The sequence below is a fragment of the Heterodontus francisci genome, chromosome 16 (assembly GCF_036365525.1).
Source record: "Heterodontus francisci isolate sHetFra1 chromosome 16, sHetFra1.hap1, whole genome shotgun sequence".
NCBI lineage: Eukaryota > Metazoa > Chordata > Chondrichthyes > Heterodontiformes > Heterodontidae > Heterodontus > Heterodontus francisci.
Window position 1 is genome coordinate 25782682 of NC_090386.1, and position 14035 is coordinate 25796716.

At 44.7% G+C, this 14035-nt stretch overlaps 1 protein-coding gene across 1 annotated transcript in view; it reads left to right on the forward strand.

The window, feature by feature from the left end:
* Positions 1-5241: 5241 nt before the first annotated feature.
* Positions 5242-14035, forward strand: part of rae1 (ribonucleic acid export 1) — a 39925-nt gene continuing 31131 nt past the window's right edge. The window contains exons 1-2 of the mRNA XM_068048042.1: positions 5242-5398; positions 11476-11567. Coding sequence (XP_067904143.1) covers positions 11484-11567 — 84 coding nt within the window. The 5' untranslated portion in view covers positions 5242-5398; positions 11476-11483. The remainder of the gene's footprint in view (positions 5399-11475; positions 11568-14035) is intronic.

A 14035-nucleotide genomic window follows, 5' to 3' on the forward strand; every position in this document is an offset into this window, starting at 1 on the left:
TAGTTCGGCTTTCATGCCCTCATAATTGCCCTTATTTAAGTTTAAAATACTAGTCTTAGACCCACTGTTTCCCTCAAACTGAATTTAAAATTCAACCATATTATGATCACTGCTGCCTAGGGGCGCCTTCACTAGGAGGTCATTAATTAATCATATCTCGTTGCACAATACCAGGTCTAGTAAAGCCGAATCACTGGTTGGTGCCAGAAAATGCTGTTCTAAGAAACTATCCTGAAAACATTCTATGAACTCCTCATCTAGGCTACCTTTGCTCATCTGATTTTTCCAATCTATATGTAGATTAAGATTCCCCCAAGCACCCATTATTTCTTTCTTTATACCCCGTATTACCTTTTGGTTACTGTTAGGGGACCTGTACACCACTCCCACAAGTGACTTCTTGCCTTTATCATTTCGCATCTCGACCCATACCTTTTCTACATCCTGGTTTCCTGACCTTAGGTCATCCCTCTCTATTGTGCTAGTACCATCATTAATTACAGAGCCAACCTCCATCTTTACCTAGCTTCCTGTCCTTCCTAAATGTCATATAACCTTCAATATTCAGGTCCTAATCTTTGTCATCCTGCAGCCATGTCTCTGTAATGGCTATCAGATCGTACTTATTTTTTTCTATTTGCGCTATCTGTACATCGTGTTTTGTTTCAAATGCTACGAGCATTCAGATATAGAGCCTTTAGTTTTGTCCTTTTATTATTTTTGTAACCTCTAGCCTTGTCTGCTGATTTACTCTCAGATTTGTAATCACTGTCCCTTCCTGTCACCGTCTGATTATCTTTTCCCGTATTAATACCTTTCTCTCTTGCCTTGTCTCTACTCTTTAATTTACCACATCTTCCCAAATTTGATCCCTTGCCCCCACTATTTAGCTTAAAACCCTCTCTACTTCCCTAGTTATTCGACTCGCTAGAACACTGGTCCTAGCACTGTTCAGGTGCAGACTGTCCCAATGATACAGCCTCCACTTTTCCCAGTACTGATGCCAGTGCCCCACGAACTGGAACCCACTTCTACCACACAAGTCTTTGAGCCACGCATTCATTTCCCTAATCTTATTTGCCTACTCCAATTTGCATGTGGCTCAGCAAATAATCCAGAGATTATTACCTTTGAGGTTCTGCATCTTAATTTGGTGCCTAGCTCCTCATCAAAGAAATGGCAGAACAATTAAACACATACTTTGGTTATGTCTTCACAAAAGAGGATGCAAATAACCTCCCAGAAATGTTAGGGAAGCAAGAGTCTAATGAGAAACTGAAGGAAATCAGTATTAATAAAAAAAGTAGTGCTAGGGAAATTAATGGGGTTAAAGGCTGACAAATCCCCAGGGCCTGATAATCTACATCGCAGAGTGCTAAAGGAAATGGCCCTTGAAATAGCGGATGCATTGGTGGTCATCTTCCAAAATTCTCTAGACTCTGGAGCAGTTCCTACAGATTGGAGGGTGGCACATGTAAACCCACTATTTAAAAAAGGAGGGAGAGAAAAACAGGGAATTACAGACCAGTTAGCCTTACATCAGTAGTGAGGAAAATGCCAGTGTCTATTATAAAGGATATGATAGCAGAACACCTGGAAAGCATAAATGGGATTGGACAAAGTCAGCATGGGTTTATAAAAGAGAAATCATGCTTACCAAATCTGCTGGAGTTTTTTGAGGATATAACTAGTAGAATAGATAAGGGAGAACCAGTGGATCTTTAGAATTAGAATTAGAACACTACAGCGCAGTACAGGCCCTTCGGCCCTCGATGTTGCGCCGACCTGTGAAACCATCTGACCTACACTATTCCATTTTCATCCATATGTCTATCCAATGACCACTTAAATGCCCTTAAAGTTGGCGAGTCTACTACTGTACAAATCTGGTGTATTTGGATTTGCAGAAGGCTTTTGATAAGGTCCCACATAAGAGGTTAGTGTGCAAAATTAAAGCGCATGGGATTGGGGGTAATATATTGGCATGGATTGAGAATTGGTTGACAGACAGGAATCAGAGGGTATTTTTCTGGGTGGCAGGCAGTGACTGGTGGGGTACCACAGGGATTAGTGCTTGGGCCCCAGCTATTCACAATATATATTAATGACTTGGGTGAGGGAACTAAATGTAACATTACCAAGTTTGCAGATGACACAAAGCTGCGGGAGACTGTGAGCTGTGAGGAGGATGCAAAGAGGCTCCAAAGTAATTTGGACAAGTTGGGTGAGTGGGCAAATGCATAGCAGATGCAGTATAACGTGGATAAATGTGAGGTTATCAACTTTGGTTGTAAAAACAGAAAGGCAGATTATTACCTGAATGGTGATAGAATGGGAAAGAGGGAGATGCAATGAGACCTGGCTGTCCTCGCACACCAGTCGCTGAAAGCAAGCATTCAGGTGCAGCAAGCAGTTAGGAAGGCGAATGGTATGTTGGCCTTCATTGTAAGTGGATTTGAGTACAGGAGCAAGGATGTCTTACTACAGTTATACAGGGCCTTGGTGAGACCACATCTGGAGTATTGTGTGCCGTTTTGGTCTCCTTATCTGAGGAAGGATGTTCTTGCCATGGAGGGAGTGCAAAGAAGATTTACTAGGCTGATTCCTGGGATGGCAGGATTGACGTATGAGGAGAGATAGAGCTTCGAAGAATGAGAGGGGATCTCATAGAAACCTATAAAATTCTAACAGGACTAGACAGGCTAGATGCAGGGAGGGTGTTTCCGATGGCGGGGAGTCTAGTACCAGGGGTCACAGTCTCAAGATACGGGGTATGCCATTTTGAACTGAGATGAGGAGAAATTTCTTCACTCAAAGGGAGGTGAACCTGTGGAATTTTCTATCGCAGAGGGCAGTGGAGGCCAAGCTGTTGAGTATATTCAAGGAGGAGATAGATATATTTCTTAATGTCAAAGGGATCAAGGGATATGGGGAGAAAGCGGGAACAGGGTACTGAATTAGACGATCTGCCATGATTTTTTTTGAATGGAGGAGCAGGCCCGAAGGGTCGAATGGCCTACTCCTATTTTCTATGTTTCTACTGACTATGCAGAACTTCTTTCCTTCTCCTGCCAATGTCGTTGGTACCTACATGGGCCACGACAAATGGATCCTCCCCCTCCCAGTGTAAGTTCCTCTCCAGCACTGAGTAGATGTCCCAAACCCTGACACTGAGCAGGCAACACAGCCTCCTGGACTCGCTCTTTGCTGCAGATAACTGTGTCAATCCCCCTCACTATACCGTCCCCTACTACTACTATTTTCCTTATTTCTCCCCCCACTTGAATGGTTTCCTGTGCCATTGTCAGTCTGCTCATCCAATCTGCAGCCCTCGCTCTTGTCCATACAAGCTGCAAGAACTTCGAACATGTTGCTCAATTACAAGGGCTGAGGCTCCTCCACTCCCAACTTACCTGCCTGATTCGCAGTCACACCCTCCTGTCCCTGACTACTGCCCAAAGCAGATGGCCCTATTCTAATGGGTGTGACTGCCATTTGGAACAAAGTGTCCCGGTAACTTTCCCCCTCCCTGACGCATCGCGGTGTCTGCAGCTCGGCCTCCAGCTCAATGATTCTCAGCCAAAGCTCCTCAAGCCGCAGACAGTTACTACATATGTGGTTGCCATGGATTGCAGCCACAACACATCACCTGCCCTGCCATCTTCATTGTGTTAATGTAATTACATTTATTTCTTAATTAATTTATTCCCCCTCCTTACCGAACTCCCTCACTTACCAGGTTCCCTTCTTCACACTCTTTGCCTTACAGCAGCATTCAATGCAGACAAGCAACACTGAGAGCCCCCTGAATTTATAGATTTTAGAGATACAGCACTGAAACAGGCCCTTCGGCCCACCGAGTCTCTGCCGACCATTAACCACCCATTTATACTAATCCTACACTAATCCCATATTCCTACCACATCCTCACCTGTCCCTATATTCCCCTACCACCTACCTACACTAGGGGCAATTTATAATGGCCAATTTACCTATCAACCTGCAAGTCTTTTGGCTGTGGGAGGAAACCCACGCAGACACAGGGAGAACTTGCAAACTCCACACAGGCAGTACCCAGAAGTGAACCTGGGTCGCTGGAGCTGTGAGGCTGCGGTGCTAACCACTGCGCCACTGTGCCACCCTATACTCTCTGAAAATATTGATGCTAGAGCTCAGAAACCAGTTTACGCTAGCTACCTGATTAACTAGCTACAGCTACTCTGAAAGCTTGTATACCCCTGTTTAAAATAGTAAGAAACCTCTTAACTTAAACAGTAATCTCAGTTAATTGCTAAATGTAAACAAAACAAAAACTAGACTTCAGAGAGATTAACCCTTAAAATCCACTCACTTTCCAACCTCCCTTCTTCATACTCTGCCCTCTGGCAGCACTCAATGCAGACAAGTAACACTGAGAGTTCCACTGGGGTAGGGCTTTGAATCTACAACCTTCTAATTTTGAGGCAAGAATGCTACCCACTGAGCCCAAGCTGGCACAAGAAAATCAATCTATTTTACATCAATGTCTAGGCAGCTGAGAGTCTCTTTCAGTGTTACTTGCTGTTTCCTTAGGATGCAGAGAATGCACATTACACCATTGTGTGCAAAAATTAATTTCAAGGGCTTAATCCTTAACAAGTAGTATGTTTTTAAGTATAACTAGATTAATGGTTTCAAGAGGAAACTTGACAATTATTTAAGAAGAGAGAACAGAAAGATTCTGAAAGGAGGTGGAGGTAGATGGAATGGGAAGAGCCTCATATACCAGCACTGAACAGTTGGGCCGAATGGCCTGTATTGTACTTCTATGTGAAATGTAGCATTGAAAATAATTAGAACATCAATTTCAATACTTGAAGCTACAAAGTTAGAAATAAACATTTTTTTCCTTTTCAAAGGCAACAATATATATAAAATTAACATGTAAAACATTTAATAGTGAAATTGTAGTTGCGTTTTGAAACCGGAAGTACATTCGCGCATTGTGTAGTCAGTGTGCGGGTTCCGTCCAGCAAATCATTCAAGAGCCGAAGCTGGGAGCTGGGGAAAGAAGCAGCGGGAGATTGGAGAGAAGAGCCGGGGGAGCAGCAGCGAGAGGCCGGGGAGAAGAGCCGGGGAGCAGCAGCAGCGAGAGGCCGGGGAGAAGAGCCGGGGAGCAGCAGCAGCGAGAGGCCGGGGAGAAGAGCCGGGGGAGCAGCAGCGAGAGGCCGGGGAGAAGAGCCGGGGCAGCAGCAGCGAGGGGCCGGGAAGAAGATCCGGGGGAGCAGCAGCGAGGGGCCGGGGAGAAGGGCCGGGGGAGCAGCACCGGGAGTCCTAGGACCAGAGCCGGGGGAGTAGCACCGGGAGGCCGGAGTCCGAAGCATCGAGAGGTGGCTGTGTGGGCAGCAACAGGCTGCAGGTATGGATTATAGAGTCATACAGCACCGAAACAGGCCCTTTGGCCCATCGTGTCTCTGCCGGCCATCGAGCACCTATTCTAATCCCATTTTCAAGCACTTGGCCTGTAGCCTTGTATGCTATGGCGTTTCAAGTGCTCATCTAACAACTTCTTAAATGTAGTGATGGTTCTTGCCTCTACCACCTCTTCACGCTGTGTGTTCCAGATTACAACCACCCTCTGGGTGAAAACATTTTTCCTCAAATCCCCTCTAAACCTCCTGCCCCTTACCTAAAATCTATGCCCCCTGGTTATTGACTCGTCCGCTAAGGGAAAAAAGTTTCTTCCTATCAATGCCCCTCATAATCTTGTATATCTCAAACATGTCCCCCCTCAGCCTTCTCTGCTCTAAGGAAGACAACCCTAGCCTTTTCAGTCTCTTTTCATAGCTGAAATGCTCCAGCCCAGGCAACATCCTGGTGAAACTCCTCTGCATCTTCTCCAGTACAATTGCATCTTTCCTATAGTGTGGTGCCCAGAACCGTACACAGTACTCCAGCTGTGGCCTAACTAGTGTTTTATGCAGCTCCATCATAACCTCCCTGCTCTTACATTCTATACCTTGGCTAATAAAGGCAAGTATCTCATATGCCTTCCTAACCACCTTATCTACCTATGCTGCTGCCTTAAGTAGTCTATTATCAAGTACACCAAGGTCCCTCTGACCTTCTGTATTTCCTAGGGTCTTACCATACATTGTATATTCCCTTGCCTTGTTCGTCCTCCCAAAATGCATCACCTCACACCTCTCAGGATTAACTTCCATTTTCCACTGCTCTACCCAATTTACCAGCCCATCTATATCCTGTAATCTAAGGCTTTCCTCCTCGCTATTTCCGACACCACCAATTTTTGTGTCATCTGTGAACTTACTGATCATATCTTCTATATTCACGTCTAAGTCATTAATGTACACTACAAACAGCAAGGGTCCCAGCACCGATCCCTGCAGTACACCACTGGTCACAGGCTTCCACTCGCAGAAACAACCCTCGACCATCACCCTCTGTCTCCTGCCACTAAGCCAATTTTGGATCCAATTTACCAGATTGCCCTGGATCCCATGGGCTGTTACCTTATTGACCAATCTCCCATGTGGGACCTTATCAAAAGCCTTACTGAAGTCCATGTAGACTACAGGAACTGCTTTACCCTCATCTACACATCTAGTCATCTCCTTGAAAAATTCAATCAAGTTAGTTAGACACGATCTCCCCCTGACGAAGCCATGTTGACTATCTCTGCCTCGCCAAGTAGAGATTAATCCTGTCCCTCAGAATTTTTTCCAATAGTTTCTCAACAACTGATGTTGACTCACCAGCCTGTAATTACCTGGTTTATCCTTGCTACCCTTCTTGAATAATGGTACCACATTTGCTGTCCTCCAGTTCTCTAGTACCTCTCCTGTGGCCAGAGATGATTTGAAAATTTGTGTCCGAGCCCCTGCTGTCTCCTCGCTTGCCTCCCATAACAGCCTGGGATACATCTCATCTGGGCCTGGGGATTTATCCACTTTTAAGCCTGCTACAACAGCTAATACTTCCTCCCTTTCAATACTAATATGTTCAAGTATATCACAGTCCCCCTTCCTGATCTCTACACCTACATTGTCCTTCTCCATAGTGAACACAGATGAAAAGTAATCATTTAAAACCTCACCTATATCCTCCGGCTCTACACACAGATTGCCACTTTTGTCCCTAATGGACCCTACTCTTTCCCTGGTTATCCTTTTGCCCTTAATATACTTATAAAACGCCTTGGGATTTTCCTTTATCTTGCCCGCCAGTGTTTTTTCATGTCCCCTCTTCGCTCTCCTAATTACTTTTTTTTAAGTAACCCCCCTACACTTTCTATACTCCTGTAGGTCCATATTCTGTTTTCAGCGATCTGAATCTGCCATAAGCCTCTCTTTTTTTTTTTGCCTGATCCAATCCTCTATATTCCTTGACATCCAGGGTTCCCTGGACTTGTTAGTCCTACCCTTCGCCTTAATGGGTACATGTTGGCTCTGAACTCTCGCTATTTCCTCCTTGAATGACTCCCACTGGTCTGAGGTAGACTTTCCTACAAGTAGCTGCTCCCAGTCCACTTTGGTCAGATCCTATTTTATCATACTGATAAATTCAGTACCTTTATTTCTGGTTTATCATTGTCCTTTTCCATGCCTACTTTAAATCTTAGTTATGTTCACTATCCCTGAAATGTTCCCCACTGATTCTTCTACCACCTGTCCAGCTTCATTCCCTAGGATTAGGTCCAGTACCGCCCCTTCTCTTGTAGGACTTTGTACGTACTTGCTCAAAAGGCTCTCCTGTCTGCATTTTAAGAATTCCTTTATGCCTTTTGCACTAAGACTATCCCAGTTAATATTAGGGACGTTGAAATCCCCTACTACTATTCTTACACCTCTGAGATTTGCCTACATATCTGCTCCTCTATCTCTCGCTGACTGTTTGGAGGCCTGTAGTACACTCCCAGCCAATTGATTGCCCCCTTTTTGTTTTTAAGTTCTACCCATATGGCCTCATTTGAGCAACCTTCTAAGATATCATCCCTCCTTACTGCAGTAATTGACTCCTTGATCAACAGTGCAATACCACCTCTTTTTTTTTTTATCCCCTCCCCTGTCACGCCTGAATATTCTATACCCTGGAATATTGAGCTGCCAGTCCTGCCCCTCCCTCAACTCAAACCCCCCCCCAATGTCTCTGATAGCAATAATATCATCATCCATGTGCTAATCAATGCCCTCAATTCAACTGCCTTACCAGTAAGACACCTTGCATTAAAATAGTTGCAATCCAGCCTTGCATTTTTCACTTGTGCTTTAACAAGTCTATCTTTGCTCTGCCTTCCAGACTGACTCGGTTTCTCTTCTATATTTCTATATATTCTGACTGTGCATCACCCCCTGCTGTATTTGCACTCTGTATCCCATCCCCCTGCCAAATTAGTTTAAACCACCACCCGCGCCCCCCCCTTGCCCAACAGCACTAGCAAACTTCCAAGCAAGGATGTTGGTCCCGTTCTGGTTCAGGTGCAGCCTGTCCAACTTATGCATGTCCCACCTTCGCTGCAACAGTCCCAGTGATCCAGGAAACTAAAGCCCTCCCTCCTGCACCATCTCAGCCACGTATTCATCTGCTCTATCCTTCTATTCCTATACTCGCTAGCATGTGGCACCGGGAGTAATCTAGAGATTACAACCTTTTGAGGTCCTGCTTTTTAATATGCTACCTAGCTCCCTAAATTCTTGTTGCAGGACCTCATCCTCCTTTCTACCTACGTCGTTGGTACCAATGTGTACCATGACCTGTGACTGTTCACCACCCTCCTCCTTAGGAATGTCCTGAAGCTGCTCCGTGACATCCTTGACCCTAGCACCAGGGAGGCAACATACCATCCTGGAGTCACGTTTGCAGCCACAGAAATGCCTATCTGCACCCTTTACGATCGAATCCCCTATCTTTATAGTTCTCCCACTCTTTTTCCTCCCCTCCTGTGCAGCTGAGCCACCTGTGGTGCCACAGACTTAGCTTCTCAGAGAAATGCAGCAAGAGCCATCTCCCCAACAGTATCCAAAGTGGAAAATCTGTTAGAAAGGGAGATGGACCCAGGGGACTCCTGCACTACCTGCCTAATTGTTCTGCTCTGCCTGGCGGTCACCCATCCTTTACCTGCGGTGTGACCACCTCCCTGTACGTGCTATCCATGATGATCTCAGCCTCGCGGATGTTCCTCAGTGTCTCCAGCCGCCGCTCCAGATCCGAAATGCGGATTTCGAGTAGCTGCAGCTAGGGACGCTTTGATATTTATTTGATTTAGAGATACAGCACTGAAACAGGCCCTTCGGCCCACCGAGTCTGTGCTGACCATTGACCACCCACTTATACTAATCCTACACTAATCCCATATTCCTACCACATCCTACCACCTACCTATACTAGGGGCAATTTATAATGGCCAATTTACCTATCAACCTGCAAGTCTTTTGGCTGTGGGAGGAAACCGGAGCACCCAGAGGAAACCCATGCAGACACAGGGAGAACTTGCAAACTCCACACAGGCAGTACCCAGAATTGAACCCGGGTCGCTGGAGCTGTGAGGCTGTGACACTTCCTGCACACATGTTCGCCCTGGACACTGGAAGCGTCCCTGACTTCCCACATTGCACAGGAGGGGCACTCCACGTTGCTGAGCTGCCCTGCCATGACTTACCCATAATTTAATTTATCCCCTTAAATTATCCAAAAAATAGATTAATTACACTAGGGACCTTGATTCCCTTTAAAAAAAAAAACTACCTACTATATTTTTAAAAAACTGTAGACCTGACCCTTTACTTTATTTACTTACCCAGCTATTTAGAGTTATTCCCTAACAGCAGTGACTCACCAACCAATCACCTTGCAGCTTTCCTGTGACATCACTGTTGGCTTTTTTTCAAAAGTCCAGTGCGCTTGAAGAGGTCTGACTGCTCTCCGCTCCTGAATGTAAGTGAAGGATTGTATGATGGGTAAAGCTTGCAATGGGATGTCAGGTTCGGTTATTCATCCAGTGGCCTCCTGAGATGCTGAGTGGAGAACTAAGGTGCCTCCCTCAACTGGGGAGGCTGATGTGATGTGTTCCATGGTCTGGACCACAGCTGCACTTCGGGTCGTCTCTCGTCTTCCACTTATGGGGCAGGTGGCCGCATCGTCCATGACTTGTGCAATTCGGTTGTCCACTGTCTTTGAAGGAGATGAAGCCAGAGACCTCCCTGATTTTGGGTCAGTTATGAGATTTTTTTAAATGCGGCATGTGTCCCACGATTCCACCTATTTGGATGGTTGGTTGATACCAGCTGCTGTTTCCTGAATTGGTCGGTGTGATTTTAAGTGCTTTCATGGTCGATTTTTCAGGTCTTTGTGAATGGGAAGATAGGTCTTTGATTTTTTTTTTTTCCCCCATCTCAGTATGATATCCTGGCAAATGGGAGAATGTGGGACAGTACTGGGAACCACTCAGTTGGAGGGGGACTTGAAGGCATCTGATATTGTCCTCGTGACAGTATTTAGCTGTACAGGTCTTTGTGTGGCAACTGCAGACCATGAGGCAGAGAATTATTCTGCAGGACAGTAGACAGGGGCCATAGTTGTGATGTGTTCTTGTTGTGTTCCTCCATGATATTCCAACAAGTTTCCAGACTCCGTTCACCTTGGTTTTTACTTTTTTGGCTGGTGTTGATGAGGTGATGCTGATAGTCTTGTCCACGGTGATGCCTAGGTATTTTGAGTGGGGGATGGTAATGGACAAGAAGGAAACTGAGTTCTTTCCGGGCAGCATTGTAGTCATTATTGGCCGTGGATAGGGTTTGGAGACTGGAGATGGATGGATGGAGGCCCAGCTCATTCCACCTGCTGTAAGAATTAGGATAAATGGGAAATTTCCCTGGGAATATACAGTAGTCCTGCCAACCTGCCTTAGGATCTATCGCTGTGCCCTCCCTCATTGGCATCTGGCTCCCCCCTCTTGTGGGTACTGCCCCCCACCCCCTACCCCCCTGCGGTATCTTCACTTTTGTACGCTGACCTGGGATCGTTGATTCATGTGTATCTGCTTAACATTCAGTGATCCATACCCAGTCTGTCACTTCATGGCAGGCACAACTTTGTTAAAACTGGAAACAAGTTGAATGTATATACACAGCTTCTTTTCGTTATTCTTTATGTATGCTGTCAAAGAAGGAAGTATTTCTTAACTTTGTCACTTTAAAAAAAAAAATGCTTCATTACCTGTGTATTTCCCCCCATGTTTACTTTCAACGATCCTGTTGTTTGTTATAACTTTATGTAGTCTGTGATGTAGCATAATATTATAGAATTTTCTAACACCAAAATAGGCCAAATGGTCTGTGGTGTTTTCTCCTCCACCCTAATTCATTTAACCTGATCAACAGATCCTCCTTTTTGCACTTGGCAGTGGCTGTTAAGCCCTTCCTATTTATAGTAAGCTGCTGTAATCATTATGTGCATTTTAAAATGTATTGTTTGCAGAGCCAAAAATGAGCATATTTGGAACAAGTGGAGGGTTTGGAACAGGGAGCATGTTTGGAGGGACAGCTGCAGACAACCACAATCCTATGAAGGTACGATACATTGGAAGGGGATATATTTGTGTATCTGAGTATATTTGACCACACAGCATGTAAATAGAAACTGCAACTGTATATAAAATGGGGAAAATCTTATGAATAGTAAGTTGCATTCCCTAGGGTTGGCTGAGGCTCAGTTGGTGGCATTTTCATCTGAGTCAGAAGGTTGTGGGTTCAGGCCCCACTCTAGGGACTTGAGCACAAAATCCACATTGACATTCCGGTGCTGTACTGAGGGAATGCTGCACTGTCTGGTAGATGTAAAAGATAGCATGGCACTATTTTAAAAATGAGCAGGGGAGTTCTTCCTGGCCAATATTTATCCCTCAACTACTTAGAAGCAGATGCCTAGTGATTATCACATTGCTGTTTGTGGGAGCTTTCTGTGCACAAATTCGCTGCCACATTTCCTGCATTATAATCGTCAAGACTGTTCAAAAGTATTTCATTGACTGTAAAGTGCTTTGGGATGTCCTGAGGATGTAAAAAGCACAATAGAAATGCAAGTCCTTTCTTGACGATTGAGTGAGTCATGTTTTTTTTTGGAGTGCGCGGTCAATTTCTTTAAGCGTGCGGGCCCTTTAAATTTTTTTGCATTAGCTTATTGGGGCCAACTTGTGTAGACCTGCATTGCCATGGGATCGCACAGCTGAGCGGGCATATTGGTTACAACTGTTTTTTAAAAAATCTTTGTGTGAAGAGTTGCATATTAAGTTTTCAACACTTTTCATTAAAGTTTGTGCTTCCAAATAAGGGTTAATATTACTGTCCTTTTTTTGTATAAGTTTTCAAAATTACATTAATTAGTGGAATGCAACCACACTGAAGTTGGGCTGAGGTCTGAGCTTTAACTGGAGTCAATCAAAATGATAGCTGCACGTTTCACTATTCTGCAAAGTGTCATCCTTTTCAGGCCTAGTCTGTCCCATTAGGGGAGAGTAGATGGCTTCTCAATTGCAAGTAGCTTACTATGGGAAACATTGGTACAATTGAGAGATTTAAATTTCTACCCACACTTATGGTCTTGTGGTACTGGACTAGTAATATTTTAGAATGTGGACTAATCCAGAGTCTATGGGTTCAGGTTCCACCATAACAGTTGGAGAATTAGTTTTTTTTTTTAAAAAGGCACTGGAAATAAAAATCTTAGTGGTGTCCATGAAGCTGTCACTTTGTGGCAAAAACCCAATTGCTTCACTAATGCCTTTTAGGGAAAGAAATTTTCCCTGGTCGATAAGTGACTGCAGCCCCAGACCAATGTAGTTGACTCTTAACTCACAGAATCATTACAGCACAGAAGGAGGCTATTTGGCCTTTCATGTATGCACAGATTCTCTGAAAGAGCAATTCACTTAATGCCATTCTCCCGCCTTCTCCCCGTAACCCTGCATATTCTTCCTTTTCGTATAACTGTCTAATTCCCTTTTGAATGCTTCAATTAAACCTGCCTCCTCCATACTCTCTCAGGCAGCGCATTCCAGACTTTGACCACTTGCAGCATGAAAGGTTTTCCTCGTCACATTTGCTTCTCTTACCATTACTTTAAACCTATGCCCTCATTCTCGATCCTTTCACAAGTGGGAACAGTTTCTCTCTATCTACTTGTCCAGCCCTTCATGATTTTGATAACCTCTATCAAATTTCCTTGGAGGAAAAGGCTTAGAGGTAAACAGCCCCAACTTCTCCAACCTATCCATAACTGAAATTCTTTATCCCTGTAACCATTCTCGTGAATCTTTTCTGCACACTCTCCAATGCCCTCACAACTTTCCTAAAGTGCCCAGAACTGGGCGCAATACTCCAACTGAGGCCAAACTAGTATCTTATACAAGTTCAGCATAACTTCCTTGCTCTTGTACTCTATGTTTCTATGAATAAAGCCCAGGATATTGGAGGCTTTATTAACTAACTGCTCTCTTAGCCTGTCCCGCCACCTTCAATGACTTATGCACGTCTACACCTAGGACCCTCTGCTCCTGCACCCCCTTTAGAATTGTGCCCTTTATTTTATATTGTGTCTCCTTGTACTTCATACCAAAATGAACCACTTCACATTTCTCTGTATTGAACTTTATCTGCATTCCACCAACTTGTCGGTTTCCCTTTGCAGCTCTTTAACCTCACCAGCACCTCTCTTGATCTGACTGTCTGTCTCTGATTTGTCAGATCACTTGTCCAACACCAAGTATTGGATGAGCAGAAATTTCCTCCAACTAAATATTGGAAAGTTTAAAGCCATTGTTTTCGGTCCCCATCACAAATTCTGTTCCTCAGTCACCGACTCCATCCCTCTCCCTGGCAACTCTGAAGCTGAACCAGACTGTTTCAGAACTCTGGTGTCGTATTGACCCTGTGATGAGCGTCCGATCGCTGATCCATTCCATAACCAAGACAACATACTTCCACCTCCGTAACATCGCCCGACTCTGCCCCACTACGGTTTATCTGCTGTTGAAACCCTC